Source organism: Bubalus kerabau, chromosome 14 (assembly GCF_029407905.1).
Source record: "Bubalus kerabau isolate K-KA32 ecotype Philippines breed swamp buffalo chromosome 14, PCC_UOA_SB_1v2, whole genome shotgun sequence".
Taxonomy (NCBI): Eukaryota; Metazoa; Chordata; class Mammalia; order Artiodactyla; family Bovidae; genus Bubalus; species Bubalus kerabau.
Genome location: NC_073637.1, coordinates 33,733,936 through 33,751,903, shown reverse-complemented (window position 1 = coordinate 33,751,903; position 17,968 = coordinate 33,733,936). Strand labels below are relative to the sequence as shown.

At 41.7% G+C, this 17,968-nt stretch overlaps 2 protein-coding genes across 4 annotated transcripts in view; one reads left to right on the top strand and one right to left on the bottom strand.

Moving 5' to 3' along the window:
* PREX2 (phosphatidylinositol-3,4,5-trisphosphate dependent Rac exchange factor 2) overlaps positions 1–17,968 on the bottom strand; it is a 787,616-nt gene that overhangs the window by 655,236 nt on the left and 114,412 nt on the right. The window contains exon 4 of one of the 3 annotated variants that reach the window (XR_008702180.1): positions 15,867–16,035. The exons of the other annotated variants lie outside the window; for them this stretch is intronic. The gene's annotated coding sequence lies outside the window, so the exon portion shown is untranslated. The remainder of the gene's footprint in view (positions 1–15,866; positions 16,036–17,968) is intronic. 3 annotated transcript variants of the gene reach the window in all.
* CPA6 (carboxypeptidase A6) overlaps positions 1–17,968 on the top strand; it is a 309,103-nt gene that overhangs the window by 199,457 nt on the left and 91,678 nt on the right. Inside the window, exon 4 of the mRNA XM_055546193.1 lies at positions 16,794–16,918. Within this exon, the coding sequence (XP_055402168.1) occupies positions 16,794–16,918 (125 nt within the window). The remainder of the gene's footprint in view (positions 1–16,793; positions 16,919–17,968) is intronic.

Sequence of the window (17,968 nt, the reverse complement as noted above, 5' to 3'; positions counted from 1 at the left end):
AGTTTAACGAACAATAGTTCAAAAAGAGTCATTGAGGAATAGCTCAGAGGCAGATTTACCAAGAAGCTAACCAAGCTTAAGCTCGGGCTTCCTCAGTTGTCTGGGACCCTGCCAATGCCTGCCCCTATTTTCATAATTATACAAAAGTATGAGAATGCAAGGCTTCCCAGGTGGCACTAGTGGTAAAGAACCAGGCTGCCAATGCAGGAGACACGAGATACGGGTTCGATCCCTGAGTTGGGAAGATCCCCTGAAGGATGGCATGTCAGCCTACACCAGTGTTCTTGCCTTGGAGAATCCCATGGACCAGAGGAGCCTCACGGGCTACAGTCCGTGGGGTCACAAAAGAGTCGAACATACCTGAGTGACTGAGCACACACACACACACACATGCAAGAAGGCATAATTGTGTACTCTTTTTCTTTTTTCATTTAAAAATAATTTAGTTTATATATATATGCCTGTAGCTTTTGGTTTTTCCAAATAGATAGTCACATCTGTAAGCAATAGGACTTTTGTTTTAGCCCCAACTCCCAATTCCTTACAACTTTATATTCTCACACAATGACCAGAACTGCCATTGTTTAGTAGTTAAGTCGTGTCCAGCTCTTCTCGACCCCATGGACTGTAGCCCACCAGGCTTCTCTAAGAGATTTCCCAGGCAAGAATATTGGAGTGAGTTGCCATTTTCTTTTTCCTCATTTAAAAAAAATTTTATTACAGTATAGTTGCTTTAGTGTATTCTTTTTCTTACACTGGACTCCCCAGATTGTATAAGCCTCAGGTTCCCCACAAAGCCTGGATGGGTCTCACACTTGCCATGTTTGGGAGTAGAAGAGAAATAGTGAGGAAGCAAGTGGGACCTTCCAGCAAAGGAAACTGTATATGCCAGGGGATGGAGGTCAAGAATGACAAGCCTGCCTGGTGACCGGGGGAAGGTGATGCTGAACAGGTGCATGACCGGGGGCCTTGGATGTGCTGCCAAGGGATCTGGACCTGATCTTCTATGCAGTAGACAACATTAGGGATTTGTCAGTAGGTGCCTGCATTTAATAAAGTCAACTGTGGAAGGAAACAGATAGGTGAAGGGAAAGACTAGACCAGAGTTATCAGTCAGCAGTATAATGAAACCAACCAGGAGCGAAATGTTGAAGGTACAGATACAGACAGTAGGAGTGAATTTGAGGGACATTTCAAAGAGACAGTCCACCTAGGGACTGATAGACTGGGAAGAGGCGTTAAAGGTGACATTTTAGATTTAAAGTTTGAGTGGTTTGGGTGCCTTAGAATGTGGACAATAAACCTCTCAACTCAAAGAAAAATATTAGAGGAGCAGTGAGTTTCATGGAAAAAACAATGAGCCCCATTTTCAATCATCTGATTTTTTCTACATGAGGCTTCTATCATCCTGAAATACATATATCATTCCAACCAAATGCTTTTTGAAAAGAGCTACTACACATTTAAAAGAAAAATCACTTAGACATGGGCCAGTGTTTTATAATTACACAGTATCACTATTCTAAAAATTATATTCTATGGTCATTAAACAACTAGTTATTTCCAAAAAAAAATGGGATATAAGTACATAAGCAGCAGTCTATCTTGATGATTAAATATCAATTGAATAGCCTTTAAAATAATTTAGCACCATCTTTGATGGCTAGGGCTTTTCTGGTAGCTCAGGCGGTAAAGAATTTGCCTGCAATGCAGGAAACATGGGTTCAATCCCTAGGTTGGGAAGATCTCCTGGAGAAGGGAATGACTACCCATTCCAGTAGGATGGCTAGAAAAATGGTTCTAAAGTATCTGCAAATAGTTTCTAGGATGAAGAGGTCCATTTATATCATTAAATGGATAGTAAAGGGGAGAAGTTAACAGTAGGCTCTGCTTGGGCCCAGTGTAGGTTGGAGGTTGGTGGAGGAAAGTTTAAAGTTCCATATCAGAGATATATATGACAGAGCAGTGAATTATATTTGCACTCCACATCAAAGAACACAAGACAGATTTGGCGCCTTGATATAATTATACGGATTAGACATTTAGCAAAACATAAAGCAGCATGATGTCTCAAGAAGAAGGTCATCTAAATACCCCTCAAGGATTTCTCACTGAGATTATTCTGAAAGAGTAAACTCCTCGAGGATAAAGGACATCTGTTTTGGGTACATGATCTTCGAAGAGCCTGTTAGACTTCATGATTTATTCATGGCCATTTAGGGGGCAAGCTGCTGCCCGAGCTCCGCACTCCTAGTCTGTACTCTGCAGAGCCATGGGGCTGCCAAACACACAGAAAACAGCCATGGAGGCTCCTGAGTTGCCATGAAAGTCCTCAGGCCAGCTTAATACTGATCAAAGGGTTCCTTGCTGTGAATTAAGAATTGATACATCCTGACCTCATTTCTACTCTTGAGATTAGAAGTTATTTCTCTCTTTTCCTGGATTTACCTCAAACCTGGTTGAAATTAATTCCCTTGGTTCTTTGAATTTTTTATGACTCAGCAAGCTAAAGGCGATTTTAGATAACCATACAGTTACCACCTGTTCAATTGGCAAATGGTCAGGAATTTTTAAAAATTATGGTGGAGAGAGGGGAAAGGGAAGTTATAGTTTAATGGGTAGAGATGACGTTCTGCAGACCTGTTCCCAGCGTGACTGTAGTTAATCCTACTAAATTGCGTGCACTTAAAAATGGTAAAGACAGTCTAAAAAATAGAGTAAAATTTGTCATTCTTATCACACATTTTGCCACAAGAAGGAATTCTCCAGGCAAGAATACTGAAGTCGGTTGCCATTCCCTTCTCCAGGGGATCTTCCTGACCCAGAGATCGAACCTGGGTCTCCTACATTACAGGCAGATTCTTTATTGTCTGAGCCACCAGGGAAGCCCTACATCATACATTATGCCACAAGAAGCCCCAGACCCTTACTGGGTAATTCAGTTTCAAGATTCCCCCAAAGAAACCCACCTCTTTCTTTCCATACTTGTTTTTGTATAGAGTATCTGGTTTGGTTCTTGGATCTTTAACTGTGTATTTGTCAAACAGAAATTGGGCAGCATGTTCAGCTGACAGGCATACACTCTAAAGGTGGGTTAAAAGAAGATGTGTGGATCTGCCACTGTAAGAAGTTGAGATCCATAAACCAAATCCCATGGCATGGTGCAGAAAAGCAATGCTTAGTGATTCCAAACTCAGAGCCAAAACCTGCGCATTCTTCAGTATTCTTCTTCACAGAGACGATCAAAGACATAAATGATTTCAAACAGCACATAGACAGATGACCATTTCTATTTTGTTTAAGAATATAGGTGTTTTTGGAGAAGGAAATGGCAACCCACTCCAGTATCCTTGCCTGGAGAATCCCATGGACAGAGGAGCCTGGCGGGCTACAGTCTATGGGATCGCAAAGAGTCAGACACGACTAAATGACTAACACACACATACATACACATAGGTGCTTTTGCTAGAACACAATATTTACATTCCAGAAAACCTTGCATTATACAAAATTATACACTAAAAATAACAGGGCTTCTAAGAAAATTAGATTATTGACAGACCACTCAAACCCATGCAACTTTATACAGAGAATAACAACAAAAACAACAACAAAACAATAACATACTAGTGTGATTTAAAAGGTATGTTAAATTCCTAATGAATAAATACTACAGTTGACACAGGGACAGTAAATATAGGTATTTATTTCAGGAAATAGAGTGGCTGGATGGAAAGGGGTGACAGGAGTCCACTGAGCTTCACAGTGACAAGGACAACATTCAGAAGGATCAGAAAAAAACAAGCAAAGGGGACTTTGAAGGCGAAGCAGTGATCGAGTTGAGCCAAGAGTGAAAACACAGGGTGAATGGGATTTTGAAATGTCCTGAATTCCTCTGAGCCTTGCTGTGTCCCTCTGCAGCGTACCCTTATGTTCAGCTCCTATTACTTGTCAGTGTAAAACATTAACACACTGGGAAAACCATATAGGAACCAATGCAAATTCAGTTTTATTTTTACATTGCCCCGGATTACTGCTATTGAATGAATGTTTTTGTCCCCTCCAGATTCATATGTTGAAACTGATCACCAATGTGATGGTGTTAGAAGATAGGGCTTTGGGGAAGTGACTGGGTGATGAAGGGGAAGCCCTCGTGCATGGTACTCATGACCTTGCCCAGAATACTTACCTGCCCCTTCCATCACGTGAGAACATACCAATAAGACTTATGAACCAGGAAGCAGGGTCTCACCAGACATCTAATCTGCTGGCATCTTGATCTTGGACTTCCCAGCTTCCAGAATTATGAGAAATAAATGTTTACCGTTTATAAGCCACCCTTCCCTGGTGGCTCAGACGGTAAAGAATCTGTCTGCAACAGGGGAGACTCGGGTTCGATCCCAGGGTTGGGGTATTTCCTAGAGAAGGAAATGGCAACCCACCCCAGTACTCTTGCCTGGAGAATCCCATAGACAGAGGAGACTGGTGGGCTACAGTCCATGGGGTCACAAAGAGCTGGACATGACTGAGCAACTAACAATTTCACAACTTTCAGTCCATTATAGAAATTTCCAGTCATGTCAAAGCTATTTTGAATTATGGAAATGCACATCGTACAAAAACAGACTATACCTGAATTTGAATGTTTTCTGAAAATGCAGAAAATGTGTAGATTTGACTCAGGAAAATTTGAGAATGGACTTCGTTCCTATCCCTGCCTCCACATCTCTGTGCATATCCTTTTCTGCTGCCAAACAAATGACTTTTCCTCTAAAACTGGTGCCAGACACAAGCTTTCTCTAAGAGTCACTGAAAAAGAGTAGCTGATTAAGGGCTACTAAGGGTTTCTTGACGTACAAAGTAAACAGAGAAAATTTCAGAGTCTTCAAAACTATAGTTAAATCTGGTGTTGTCATTAACACCCACTTGAAAGAGCAGTCCTCACATGGGACTTTCATAAAGCATGGTCCTCAGAATAACTATTTCAGAATTGCCTACTGCACTTGTTAAAAAGTCAGATTCTCTTGGAACCCTTGAAATTAGGATTTCTGGCAGTCGGTCCCAAGAGTCTTCATTTTCAAGACTTTCGTTTCTTCAAGTCTTTCATTGTCAAGCTATCCGTCAGGCTAATAAGTCTGATACTCTCTAAAGTCTCAAAGGCAGTAATATAATGGTCTCTTGCCAGACAGTGCAAAGGGACATAGTAGGCAATAGCTGTTTAAAAATGTATTTTTCAAAGCATGTACTACTTAAGAATCTGATACATCTTTTTGACAGGCTCTGGATAAGGTAGAGGCATTACAAGAAACTGCTACTGCTAAGTCACTTCAGTCGTGTCTGACTCTATGCGGCCCCATAGACGGCAGCCCACCAGGCTCCCCCGTCCCTGGGATTCTCCAGGCAAGAACACCAGAGTGGGTTGCCATTTCCTTCTCCAATGCAGGAAAGGGAAAAGTGAAAGTGAAGTCACTCAGTCATGTCCGACTCTTAGGCTAATGCTGCCTGATACTGTTGGGAATATTAGGAATGTTAGGGAAGACATGATCTTCAATGATCTATTCCCTGACGGCATTCAGGTCTTATGTTCAAGTCTTTAATCCATTTTGAGTTGACTTTCGTGTATAAGACTGTGGTCAAGTTCATTCTTTTGCATGTGGCTGTCCAGTTTTCCAGCACCATTTGTTTGAAGAGACTGTCCTTTTCCCATTGTATATTTTTGGCTACTCTGTTGTAAATTAATTGACCATATATGCATAGGTTTGTTGCAAGGCTCTCTTCTGTTTCATTAATCTATGTCTGTTTTATGCTAATTTCATACTGTTTTATTATTATCCCTTTATAATATAGTTTGAAATCAGAAAGTGTGATACCGTCAGCTTTGTTCTTCTTTCTCAGGATTGCTTTGGCTATTTGAAGTGTTTTGTGGTTCCATACAAATCTTAGGTCACCAGAGCCAGTGGCATGTACAAATTCAACTCTAGGGGCCAGCTGCACGTGCCTCTGTAGTGTGCACGCATGCATGCGTGCCTACGATCAATCGTGTCTGACTCCTGGTGACCCCATGGACTGTAGACTTCCAGGCTCCTCTGTCTCTGGGACTTCCCAGGAGAGGGTACTGGAGTGGGTTTCCACTTCCTTCTCCAGGGAATCTTCCCAACCCAGGGTTGGAACCCATGTCTCCTGAACTGGCAGGCAAATTCTTTACCATCTAAGCCACCAGGGAAGGCAAAGGCCCAACCTGTGTGGTGGCAGGAGCTCAATGCAGATATACTTGTAGTAACAGGGGCCAAAGCAAGCAGCAAGGATCAGGGTTAACAGTGAACTTTCTGGCAACTATAGGAGCCCTGGGGGTTGGTGTGCCCTCCCGTCACTACACCATCTCCCCCAGGTGTGTGTACTACAGTGAGGCTGGTGGCAGGGCTGGGCCAGGCAGGTGTGCAGCTGGAGACGTTAACTCCAGATGAGTATCATGGTCAGGCCAGTGACAGAAGACAGGGCCTGACCTGTGCCCACAAGCAGCCACAGGGGTTTGCTTGTGGCTGTCAGCATGCTCTCCTGTGGCTGTCCCATCTCCCTCAAGGTGCGCACTCTGCAGTCTGGTATTGGGCCTCAGTTCAGTCACATGCAAGTGCCCAGCTGGAGGTGCAGCCCCAAGTACATGCACAGTGGTGGGGGTCAGCCACAGGAGTTAAAGCAGGTCAAATGCATGTTCTTGCACCATCACAGGGGCCTGAGCTGGCTGCTAGTGCAGCTGGAGGTGTACTAGGCTCTGCCGATGTTGGGGGGGGGGAGTGGGGGAAGGGGAGCAGGAGGGGCTCAGCTGGCATTAGTATGTATGAATACCTATCGGGGCAAAAGCCAGTGAAATCTGCAGGAGGCCTGCGGCAGCCGTGTTGGTCATTGGTTCCTTCCTCAGTGGTAAATACAGCTCAGTTTCTCTTTAAAAGATCTCAGACGGTAAAGAGAAGGAGAACTCTGTCTTGCTGGCATGTTCCCTCTTGATACTGAGCAGTGCTGGGTTTTGGCTGGGATGATGCAGGCAAAATGAAGCTGACTTTCTTGTCTTCTTGCGCAGTTATTCCCATTTTGTTGTTGTTGTTCCACTGTATTGCTGAAACTTCTTAAGTAGACTCCAGAGCTCACTCAGCTGTTTTTATTCATGGATATCTGGCTAATTGTTGATTTTTGTTGGAAGATGGAGTCTGGGGTCACCTATGTCACCATTTTGGTGACATCACCTAAACCTACTTTTCTAATAACCCACTTTTTCACTTAATGCTATTTTATGGAGATATTTCAAGGCCCATCAAATACACATTTTTAATTTTTTTATTGGAATATATAGCTTTACAATGTTGTTAGTTTTTGCTGAAAGCAAAGTGAATCAGTTATCCATATACATATCAGTTCAGTTCAGCTGCTCAGTCATGTCCGACTCTTTGCGACCCTATGAATTGCAGCACGCCAGGCCTCCCTGTCCATTACCAACTCCCAGAGTTCACTCAGACTCACATTCATCAAGTTGGTGATGCCATCCAGCCATCTCATCCTCTGTTGTCCCCTTCTCCTGCCCCCAATCCCTCCCAGCATCAGAGTCTTTTCCAATGAGTCAACTCTTCACATGAGGTGGCCTAAGTACTGGAGTTTCAGCTTTAGCATCATTCCTTCCAAAGAACACACAGGGCTGATCTCCTTTAGGATGGACTGGTTGGATTTCCTTGCAGTCCAAGGGACTCTCAAGAGTCTTCTTCAACACCACAGTTCAAAAGCATCAATTCTTCAGCGTTCAGCTTTCTTCACAGTCCAACTCTCACATCCATACATGATCACTGGAAAAACCATAGCCCTGAGTAGACGGACCTTTGTTGGCAAAGTAATGTCTCTGCTTTTGAATATGCTATCTAGGTTGTTCATAACTTTCCTTTCAAGGAGTAAGCGTCTTTTAATTTCATGGCTGCAATCGCCATCTGCAGTGATTTTGGAGCCCCAAAAAATAAAGTCTGACACTGTTTCCACTGTTTCCCCATCTATTTGCCATGAAGTGATGGGACCAGATGCCATGATCTTCGTTTTCTGAATGTTGAGCTTTAAGCCAACTTTTTCACTCTCCTCTTTCATCAAGAGGCTTTTTAGTTCCTCTTCACTTTCTGCTATACTCCTCCCTTTTTTAGATTTCTTTCTCATTTAGGTTACCTTAGAGCTTTGAGTAGAGTTCCCTGTGCTATACCATAGGTTCTCATTATTTATCTATAGTAGTGCACATATCCCAACTCCCAGTTCATCCCACCCCCACTTCCATCCTTGGTATCCGTACGTTTGTTCCCCACATGTGTCTCAATTTCTGCTTTGCAGATAAGTTCATCTGTACTATTTTTCTAGATTCCACATATACGCGATATTATATATTTGTTTCTCTCTTTCTGACATACTTCACTCTGTATGACAGTCTCTAAGTCCATCCACGTTTCTGCAAATGGCACTATTTATTCCTTTTATGGCTGAGTAATATTCCATTATGTGTGTGTACATATATGTATATACATATACCACATCTTCTTTATCTATTCTTCTGTTGATTGACATTTAGGTTGCTTCCATGTCCTGGCTTTTGTAAACAGTGCTGCAATGAACACTGGGGTGCATGTATCTATTTGAATTATGGTTTTCTCTGAGAATATGCCCAGGAGTGAGATTGCTAAGTCATATGGTAGTTTTATGTTTAGTTTTCTTAAGGAACCTCCATACTGTTCTCCACAGTGATTGTACCAATTTACATTCCCACCAACAATGTAGGGAAGGGTTCCCTTTTCTCCACATCCTCTCCAGCATTTATTGTTTGGAGATTTTTTGATGATGGCCATCCTCACTGGTGTGAGGTGATACCTCACTGTAATTCTGATTTGTATTTCTGTGATAATTAGACACGTTGAGCATCTTTTCATGTATTTGTTGACATGTGTATGTCTTCTTTGGAGAAGTGTCTGTTTAGGTCTTCCATCCATTTTTTTCATTGGTTTGTTTGGTTTTTTTGTTATTGAGCTGCATGAGCTATTTGTATATTTTGGAGATTAATCCTTTGTCAGTTGTTTTGTTTACAAGTATTTTCTCCCATTCCAAGGGTTGTCTTTTTGTCTTGTTTATGGTTTCCTTTGCTGCACAAAAGCTTTTGAGTTTAATTAGGTCCCATTTGTTTGTTTTTATTTTCATTTCTCTAGGAGGTGGGTCAAAAAAGATCTTGCTGGGATTTACGTCAGGATGTTCTATGTTTTCCTCTAAGAGTTTTATAGTGTCTGGCCTTAGATTAATGTATGTGTATATATTTACTTTGATATTATATCTCTAAATGCTGCTGATCGTTGAATTTTCATGGTTTACCTGTGTTGACTCCCTTCCCTTCTCTGTACACAGTGATTTGTAAATAATGACAGTCTTATTTCTTCCCTTCTAGCTCTTAGCCTTTTTTTCTTTATTCTTCTGCTGGCTGTGAAGAATATACTTCTGCCTCAGTATGAAAATCTGTGGAATTGGCATTAATGTACATTTACTTTGTTTCTGACTTTAAAATGAATGCTTCTAATGCTACTCCTGTATGCAAGTGCCTGCTGTATATTTTTGGTAGATAGTATTTAATAGACTAAGGAAGTATACTTTTTAGTATTAATTTCTATATATATATTTTATAATTAATAGACATAGGACTTTGAAAAGTTATCTTCCTGAGTATATTGATATGCTCATATAGTTTCTTTAATATATTACTATTGATATAAGGAAATACACTAAAGATAAACTAATTGCATTCAGTCATGACATTAATACCTTTTTCTATAGTTTGCTAACATACATTTCTAGGGTTGGCACCTATGTTTATAAATAAAATTGGCTTATCATTCTTTTTCTCAGGCTATGACTGTCTCATCACTGTTAATAATATTGGTCACCTGAACCTTCATTCTTTTGCTCTTAAGCAATTGTGCTAACAAGTTTTCTATTTTAAATATGTTTCAAAGACCAACTTTGGTTTTGGTAAGCCTCATCATTACTTTTTTTTTTTCCTTTTCACTAATGTATGCTCTTTTTTTCTAATGCCCTGTATTCTATTCTTTTGTAGTTTATACTATTGTTCTTTTTTTAAGTTTTGATTTAGACGTAAGACTCATCAATTTCTCATCTTTATTCTTCTGCAACAGGATCATTTACGGTTATAAATTTCTTAGAAATGTCCTATTTAGTTTTGATTTGGTTGCAACTTTACTACAGTGTCTTTCTTAACCCACAAGTTATTTAAAGTCTGTTTTCTCAATTTCTAAATGTAGATATATTTTGTCACTGATTTCTAAATTTAATTACACTGTAATCAGAGAACATTTGTTTGACATGAAGTCTCTGACATTTGTTGAAACTTATTTTGTAGCCTGGTATTGAGTTAATTTTCATAAAAATTCTAAGTGTGCTTGGGAAGCAAGTCTGATCTTTTGGTTACTGAGATATAAGATTTTTAATTTGAAGTCCTTATGATATCCATTTTTGCGATACATATTTTGATGCTGTTTAATTGAATGCATTCAGATTAGTAGCATTTATGTCTTCCAGTAAACTGAGAATTTTATTAGTATATATGGATGTACATATGTACATACATATGTATAAAGATATTTTTATATTTCTACATTATATATAGTGATATGTATATATATTAATATATTATCCCCAAAAAATGGTTTTGCCCTAAATGTTTTGCTATTAATATAGTTATACTAGCTTTTTTCCTTTAGTATTTGTATAGTGAGTGAAGTGAAAGTCACTCAGTCATGTCCAACTCTTGCAACCTCATGGACTGTAGCCCGCAGGGTTCCTCTGTCCATGGGATTCTCCAGGCAAGAATACTGGAGTGGGTTGCCATTTCCTTCTCCAGGGGATCTTCCCGATCCAGGAACCGAACCCATGTCTTCTGCATTGCAGGCAGATTCTTTACCAACTGAGCTAGTTTTCACTGTTTCTATTTTATGTCTTTTGTAACCAGTACTTAGGAGAATACTTCTTATTATTCAATATTCAGGCTCTTTTAAGCTGGAGAATGTAATCCTTTTTAATTAACTATATTTACTGACATGTTGTCTTATTTTTTTCTTGAAACTATTTTTTCCTGATGCTTTTTCTGTGTTTTTCTGCCTTGCAGACATTGTACTTCCCTCAGAACTCCTTTACCTTTCTCCTGTTTGTCTGAAATATTTCATCTATATGGAATTGATAACCCTATCGAAGTATCTTTCATTTTCTTTCCTTCTCAGGAACTTCCTCTAGCCAGTCTTTTAGACCCTATGAAGATCTCAAGTTGAGCATTCTAGCTATGAGTTGGATATGTTGGCTTTTACTTATAGTAGATACCTTGATCATGTGTTCTACATATTTTTTCTCATGAACTCTTCTTCAGCAAAGTTTCAGATGAAAGAATTCTGCATGGCCTGACTTGAGGGTACATCTTTGTCTGGAGAAGTCTTGCATTTATTACTACAAAGTGCCTCCTTATCAAATCTTACTGGTGTAGAGTTGTTAATTCCTACTCTTTAACCGAGGCTATTGCCCTTTGAAGGTCTAGTTTTATACTAGAAGCTTGGTTCCAGCTCTGAACTTTGGACCCCAGATCTCAGCCTGATTCCCCATGTGGTTGTGACAGATTCCCACAATTCTGATACCATCACAGCTCATGTGCACACAGCTCTAAATGGCATTTTCTTCTTTATTTTAGGCTCCTGGGAATTTCACTTTACATTTCGCTCTACTTTAGAAGGAATGATAGCTATATTTTATTCAGCTTTTTCTAGATATCTTGAGCAGAAGAGTGTTAAGGTTTTCTAGCTCTCTGTATTGCTGGAAAAGTAAATCCCATGGCAAGTTGGTCATTAGCATGAAAGTGTTAGTTGCTCGGTTGTGTCCAACTCTTTGTGACTCCATGGACTGTAGCCTGCCAGGCTCCTCTGTCCATGGAATTCTCTAGGCAAGAATACTTTCAGTTCAGTTGCTCAGTCATATCCAACTCCTTGCAACCCATGGACTGCAGCACGCCAGGCTTCCCTGTCCATCACCAACTCCTGGATCTTGCTCAAACTCATGTCCATCAAGTTGGTGATGCCATCCAACCATCTCATCTTCTGTCATCCCCTTCTCCTCCTGCCTTCAATCTTTCCCAGCATTAGGGTCTTTTCAAATGAGTTAGTTCTTCGCGTGAGGTGGCCAAAGTATTGGAGCTTCAGCTTTAGCATCAGTCCTTCCAATGAATATTCAGGACTGATCTCCTTTAAGATGGACTGGTTGGATCTCCTTGCTATCCAAGGGACTCTCAAGAGTCTTCTCCAACATCACAGTTCAAAAGCATCAATTCTTCAGTGCTCAGCTTTCTTTATGGTCCAACTCTCACATCCATACATGACTACTGGAATAAACATAACTTTGACTAGATGGACCTTTGTTAGCAAAGTAATGTCTCTGCTTTTTAATATTCTGTCTAGGTTGGTCAGAACTTTTCTTCCAATACTTAAGTGGGTAGCTACTTCCTTCTCCAGAGGGTTTTCCCATCCCAAAGTCAAACCCAGGTCTCCTAGCACTGGGAGCAGGGTCATTAGCATACACTGTCTAAAAACTTTTAGGATCTTGTCTTTATTCCTGGTATTCTAAAAATCCTTATATATTGATCTGAGTCCTCCTTTCTTCTCTAACCTGTCTTTATGCTCTTAATTCACCAGATGTTGGGCATATGATATATTTTCCTGTATTTTCTCTATTTTCTATCTTTTTACCATTTTGCTCTACATTCTGGGAAATTTTCTCAACTTTTTTCTAAGATTCTATTGGATTATAAGTTTCTGCTCTTTTTTATTCTCTAATTGTTCCTTTTTTAAAGCATTTGCTCTCAGGGCTACGGCCCTGTCTCAGCTCACTGGAGGGAAGTGGGCAGGTGAGCACCCTGCACTGATAAGCTAGAGGGAAGAGTCTGCGAGCAGCCGTGTCCTCATGGCGCCATGAGGTCCTCCAAAGGCCTGCCACCAGTATCTGCATCCCCAGGGAGAGTCCCCATTACACTGGCCTTCAAAGCCAGACATTCTGGGGGCTCAGTTTCCTTTGCAGGAGCCCAAAGTGAGGCTCAGATCCCTTGTTCCTTGGGAAGAACTCTTACAGTGGTGATTATCCTCCTGCTTGTGGGTCACCCACCCAGGGGTGTGGTCGTGAATACACTGCGTCTCCATCCATCCTACTGTCTCACTGTGGTTGCTTCCTATACCTTTCATTATAGAAACTCTTTCCTGCATTTCCTGTCATTCTCATTGATAGCTGCCCTGTAAATTGTTGTAATTTTGCTGTGCCCTTGTGTGAAGCAGGGTCTCTTACTCCACCATGTTGGCCACCCAGGCACTTTTCAGGTAACAATAACAACTAGTTAAGGGTTTTCAAGCTGTCACTATGACAGGCTCTCTGCTATGTATTTTACTTCTATTGTTCCAGTTAATGTTACAAAAAAAACCTGTGAGTAGGTTTTAAATTTACCTTCACAGACTGGATGAGGAAACTAAGACTCAGAAATGTTAAGTGAAAGTGAAAACCGCTCAGTTGTGTCCAACTCTTTGCGACCCCATGGACTAAACAGTCCATGGACTTCTCCAGGCCAGAATACTGGAGCGGGTAGTCTTTCCCTTCTCCAGGGGATCTTCCCAACCCAGGGATTGAACCCAGATCTCCTGCATTGCAAGTGGATTCTTTACCAACTGAGCTATGAGGGGAGCCCCCAGAAATGTTAAAACCTCATCCAAAGTCACACAGCCCATGCTGCCAGCGCTAGCATTCCAGCCTAGAGTCTTGGATTCCCAAGTCCATGCTGTGAACTTTTACATTAAAGTTCCTCCACCTCTTAAACAGATCTGGCTGCGATTGGTAGTCATAGAAGGAAAGGAATGCATGGGAACACCCACCCAGTTCCAAGGTGAGAGACTCTGCAGAGGAGCATCCTCTCCTGGAATATCAGTTGGCCATGGCAATAAAGACCTGAGGCAGCTGGTCTGCAAACAGCCTTAGGCCATCCTGACCAGGCTGCTGATTCTAGGTTGTGGTCAGTATCCAGGGTCACCCAGCCTTTCTGCTCATAGCCGGTTCATCACTTCATCCAGATGGGATCAGGCCCTAAGGAAATGACTAATGGTAACCTGCCCACAGTGGGCTGATTTGAACTTTGAAATACCTGCATATAGAATTCATAGGGCAAAAAGCCCTTAATGGGAAAGACCAGGATGTGAAAGCCACCAAGCAGACCCTCTTGAACACTAAGGCAGGAAATTGGAAGTTGTTTCTAGTTCTGGGATATTCACAGGAAATCCTGGAGATACTTACCCAGTCAGTAAATGATGGGTACTGGAGTTAAGCACATTCTATAATACCATTCAGTAGCCCTGCATCCTTGGGAAAGGACTTTGCCTCTCTGAACCTGAGTCTTCTTGTTCATAAAATGTACAATCAACTCGTTTCCCAAGGTCTTATAGAAAAGATTAGAACTACCATAAAGTGGGTGGCACTTTACAAATCTCATGTGAGTATTACAGGAGTATTACTATAACTTAGACATAGGAGTCTCCTGTATCTTAGTGTGGGCATCAGCCTGCCACCCAAGACTGAAATATTCATGTTACTTACCCAAGTACCCTTTCCCTAAAACATTACTGGAGAAAAATCTGGTAATTCATTTTAGTTTACTAATACCAAAACAAAATACACTTCCTGATTTTTGCAGATTCTTTTTTGTTGGTTTGTTTTAGACCAACTGCTTTCTGGTGACGTTTCCTAGGAAGGCTTCTCCAGGTCAGGCAGTAGGGGACATTTCTTCCATGGAATTTTCCTATGGAGAAGCTATGCTCTTCTGTGGAGTGAGGATTCTTATTTTAGCATATGCCCCAGAAACAGCACTCACAGACTCATCACCAGAGTGGTTATTCAGATATTTCAGGTTCCTGTGGCTCTCCATCCTCTAAATACAGCACTATTTCCTCATCTCCACAGGTATTAGGTGATACACCTTAATAGCAAGATCTGTCTCTGTAATGGGTTTAGAGGCAAAGATGATTAAAGGATTAGAAAGTCTTAACATATAAAGAAAAGTGCAAGACAGAAAGGTACTTTGTCTCACAAAAGCAAGAAACCAGTCATTCCCCATTGAAGAACAGAACAAGGGGAAAAAAAAGTGTGCTTCAGTGTAGGGATTAAGAAAATGTCTGAAAATCTGGTTAAATGTGGATATGAGTTAAATTAGGATAGCGTCGACTCTCATCTTTGGGAAACATAAGAGATGTGGTTTAGATGCATCAATTGGGGACAGTCTGGTCCAGGCCTGGATATATCCTTGCCCAAGGGCTGGCAGATGGATCAAATGACCTCTCAGCATCCCTCCCAACCCCACACTTCTGTCGTCCTATGCTTGTTGGACTAGCACATTAGCTGCGTTAGACTTGCCCTTGCAAGTTAGTGGAGGAGGCAGCTGCCTGAAAGAAAACAGGTAAACTCTTTTTGTCCCCAAAATAAATGCCTCTGTTTCAGGGGGCTTCCCTGGTAGCTCAGATGGTAAAAAATCTGCCTGCAATGCAGGAGACCTGGGTTCAGTCCCTGGGTCGGGAAGATCCCCTAGAGAAGGAAATAGCAACCTGCTCTAGTATTCTTGCCTGGAAATTTTCGTGGATGGAGGAGCCTGGTGGGCTACAGTCCATGGGGTCACAAAGACAAAACTGAGGGTTGCATGATCCTGCAACAGATCAAGACCAGAAATGCAGGAAGAGGGAGTCCCAAACAGAAGACATGAACATGACCTGTAAAGACAAACTGTGCCTTACTGAAAGTGCAGCTCTTGGCTTGTATGGAATTGAGGCTCTCCTCCATCCCAGCTGAGTCCAGTTCATTCTTTCAGTGAATGAGCAGCTCCTACTAGGCATGGAGCACTAGACAGTGTACCACAGACTCTACTGTAAGCCAAACAGTGACCTTTTGCTTTCCTGCAAAACACTGAATGAGTGATGAACATGTGGTCAGTTACCCTGCAGGGTCTGCACTTATGCAGCAAACAATGACTGAGTTGCTAAGATGCACAAGACACCATGCCAGGCACTTGGAATGGGTTGGTAACTAAGCGGACAAATCCGTTGCCCTCATGGAGCTTACATTCTGGGAAGAGACACACATGATGAAAGACACACGAGATTCTCTAAGAACTGTGACAAGGAGCCCTGCCCTGGCTGACAAGTACCCCCCACACCGCCCCTGAGAAAGGGATGTTTCTATTGGCATGTGAAAGCTGAATATGAATCGGTGAACAAGCTTGCATCATGGGAGGAGGCATTAGGAGAGCGCTCCATTTAAAGATACCGAATGTTGTCAAGGGACCACAATCTGCTTTATAGTAGGATGAAGGGTCATCTATGTATTCCTCTTTCTTGCTATTCTACAAATATTAGTGCAGTAAATAATTTTAAACAGTATCAAAGTCATACTTAAAACTAGTTTATCTCATTTTTATCTTATGACTAATAGATTGGTATTTATTACTTGTAAACTATGATCAGATTCTACATGGATGTGATATCATTTGAACACTAAATTCAGAATCAACTGAGAGATTGACCCTGATAATGAAAGCCTTGAGTCTAATTCTAAAATGGCTTTGGTATTGCTGTAAGCCAACAAGACGATGTGTTTGACACTGTGACACGGATCTTTCCCCACCGACATTGACTGTGAATTATAGGTTGGTTCCTGCACTACAGGTGGACCTGTGGCAGCCCGGAGGTGTCTCCCAGATATCACAGGGAATGGTCACCGATGTCCACGTTCCCCACAATGGCTCCCGAGCCCTGTTAACCTTCCTGCAGGAAGCCAACATCCAGTACAAGTAAGCGTGCTTTTTCATTGCTTAATTCATTTATACTCAATTGAACTGAATGGCAACTGTATTTAGGTTATGTCTTAAGTGCCAACAATAGTGTTTCAGGTTCTGTTTTTCATGTTGGGGAAGGCAACATGGATGTGGAACAGTTCTATTTACCAGTCATGAGCTTCTTTCTTAGTGTAACGGTGGAGGGGGAGCAATCACACTTCTCTATCATTCACCTAAGTAATCAGTGTACACATGGGAGGGTTTTACTGTGTGAGAAGAGGGGACTAGTTTATCCATGCCTAGAGGGTGGATTCGGGCAGACAAAAGCCAGACTCTGCAGGAGCTGCATCAGTTGGACAAAGGAAGAGACTTGGGACCTTGAAGGCAGAGAGGAAAATGCAAGCAAAGGCGAGAAGCAACACAGTGAGTGTGCAGGGAACTGGTGCAGGTCAGGGAGTAGGAAGAAAAGGTGCCTGCGAGGTAGGGCGAGGGGCCAGGTTGTGGGAAGCTGCTGTTCAGAGTTAGGAACTCAGACCTTATCTTATGGGTGATGCTGCACAATCGTAGGATGTGAGCAAGGGAGCCACATGTAACTGGGTAGTGGGGTAGGAGGAGACCACAGCAGCAATCCAAGTGAGAGAATGAGGACTGTGAGTCAGGACCAGAGTGGCGGGATCAAAAGAGAATTCCAAAAAATATTTCAGAAGCAAAACCACCTGGACTCTGCATTTGTTGGGATGTAGATGGAAGAGGAAGAACTCTTGGGTGATTCCAAGTCTTCTGTCTTTGGTGACCAAGTGGATAGATTTGAATACTTTGAGTTTTTTTTTACAGTATTAGTTAAGCAGTGAGTGTGAAACAGCTGGAAGATAGTCCCAATCATCAAATAAGAAACAAAATCTTTTGAGATAAGGGATGTCAGTGGCACCCAGTGCCACAGTGATCTCCTGCAAGAAAAGGACTGATCAGTTACCTTCAAATTTGGCAATGGAAGTTTCACTGGTAACCCTAATGGTAGGATTAGAGTGTCAGGAGCAGAAGACAGAGCAGTGAACAGGAGGTGAG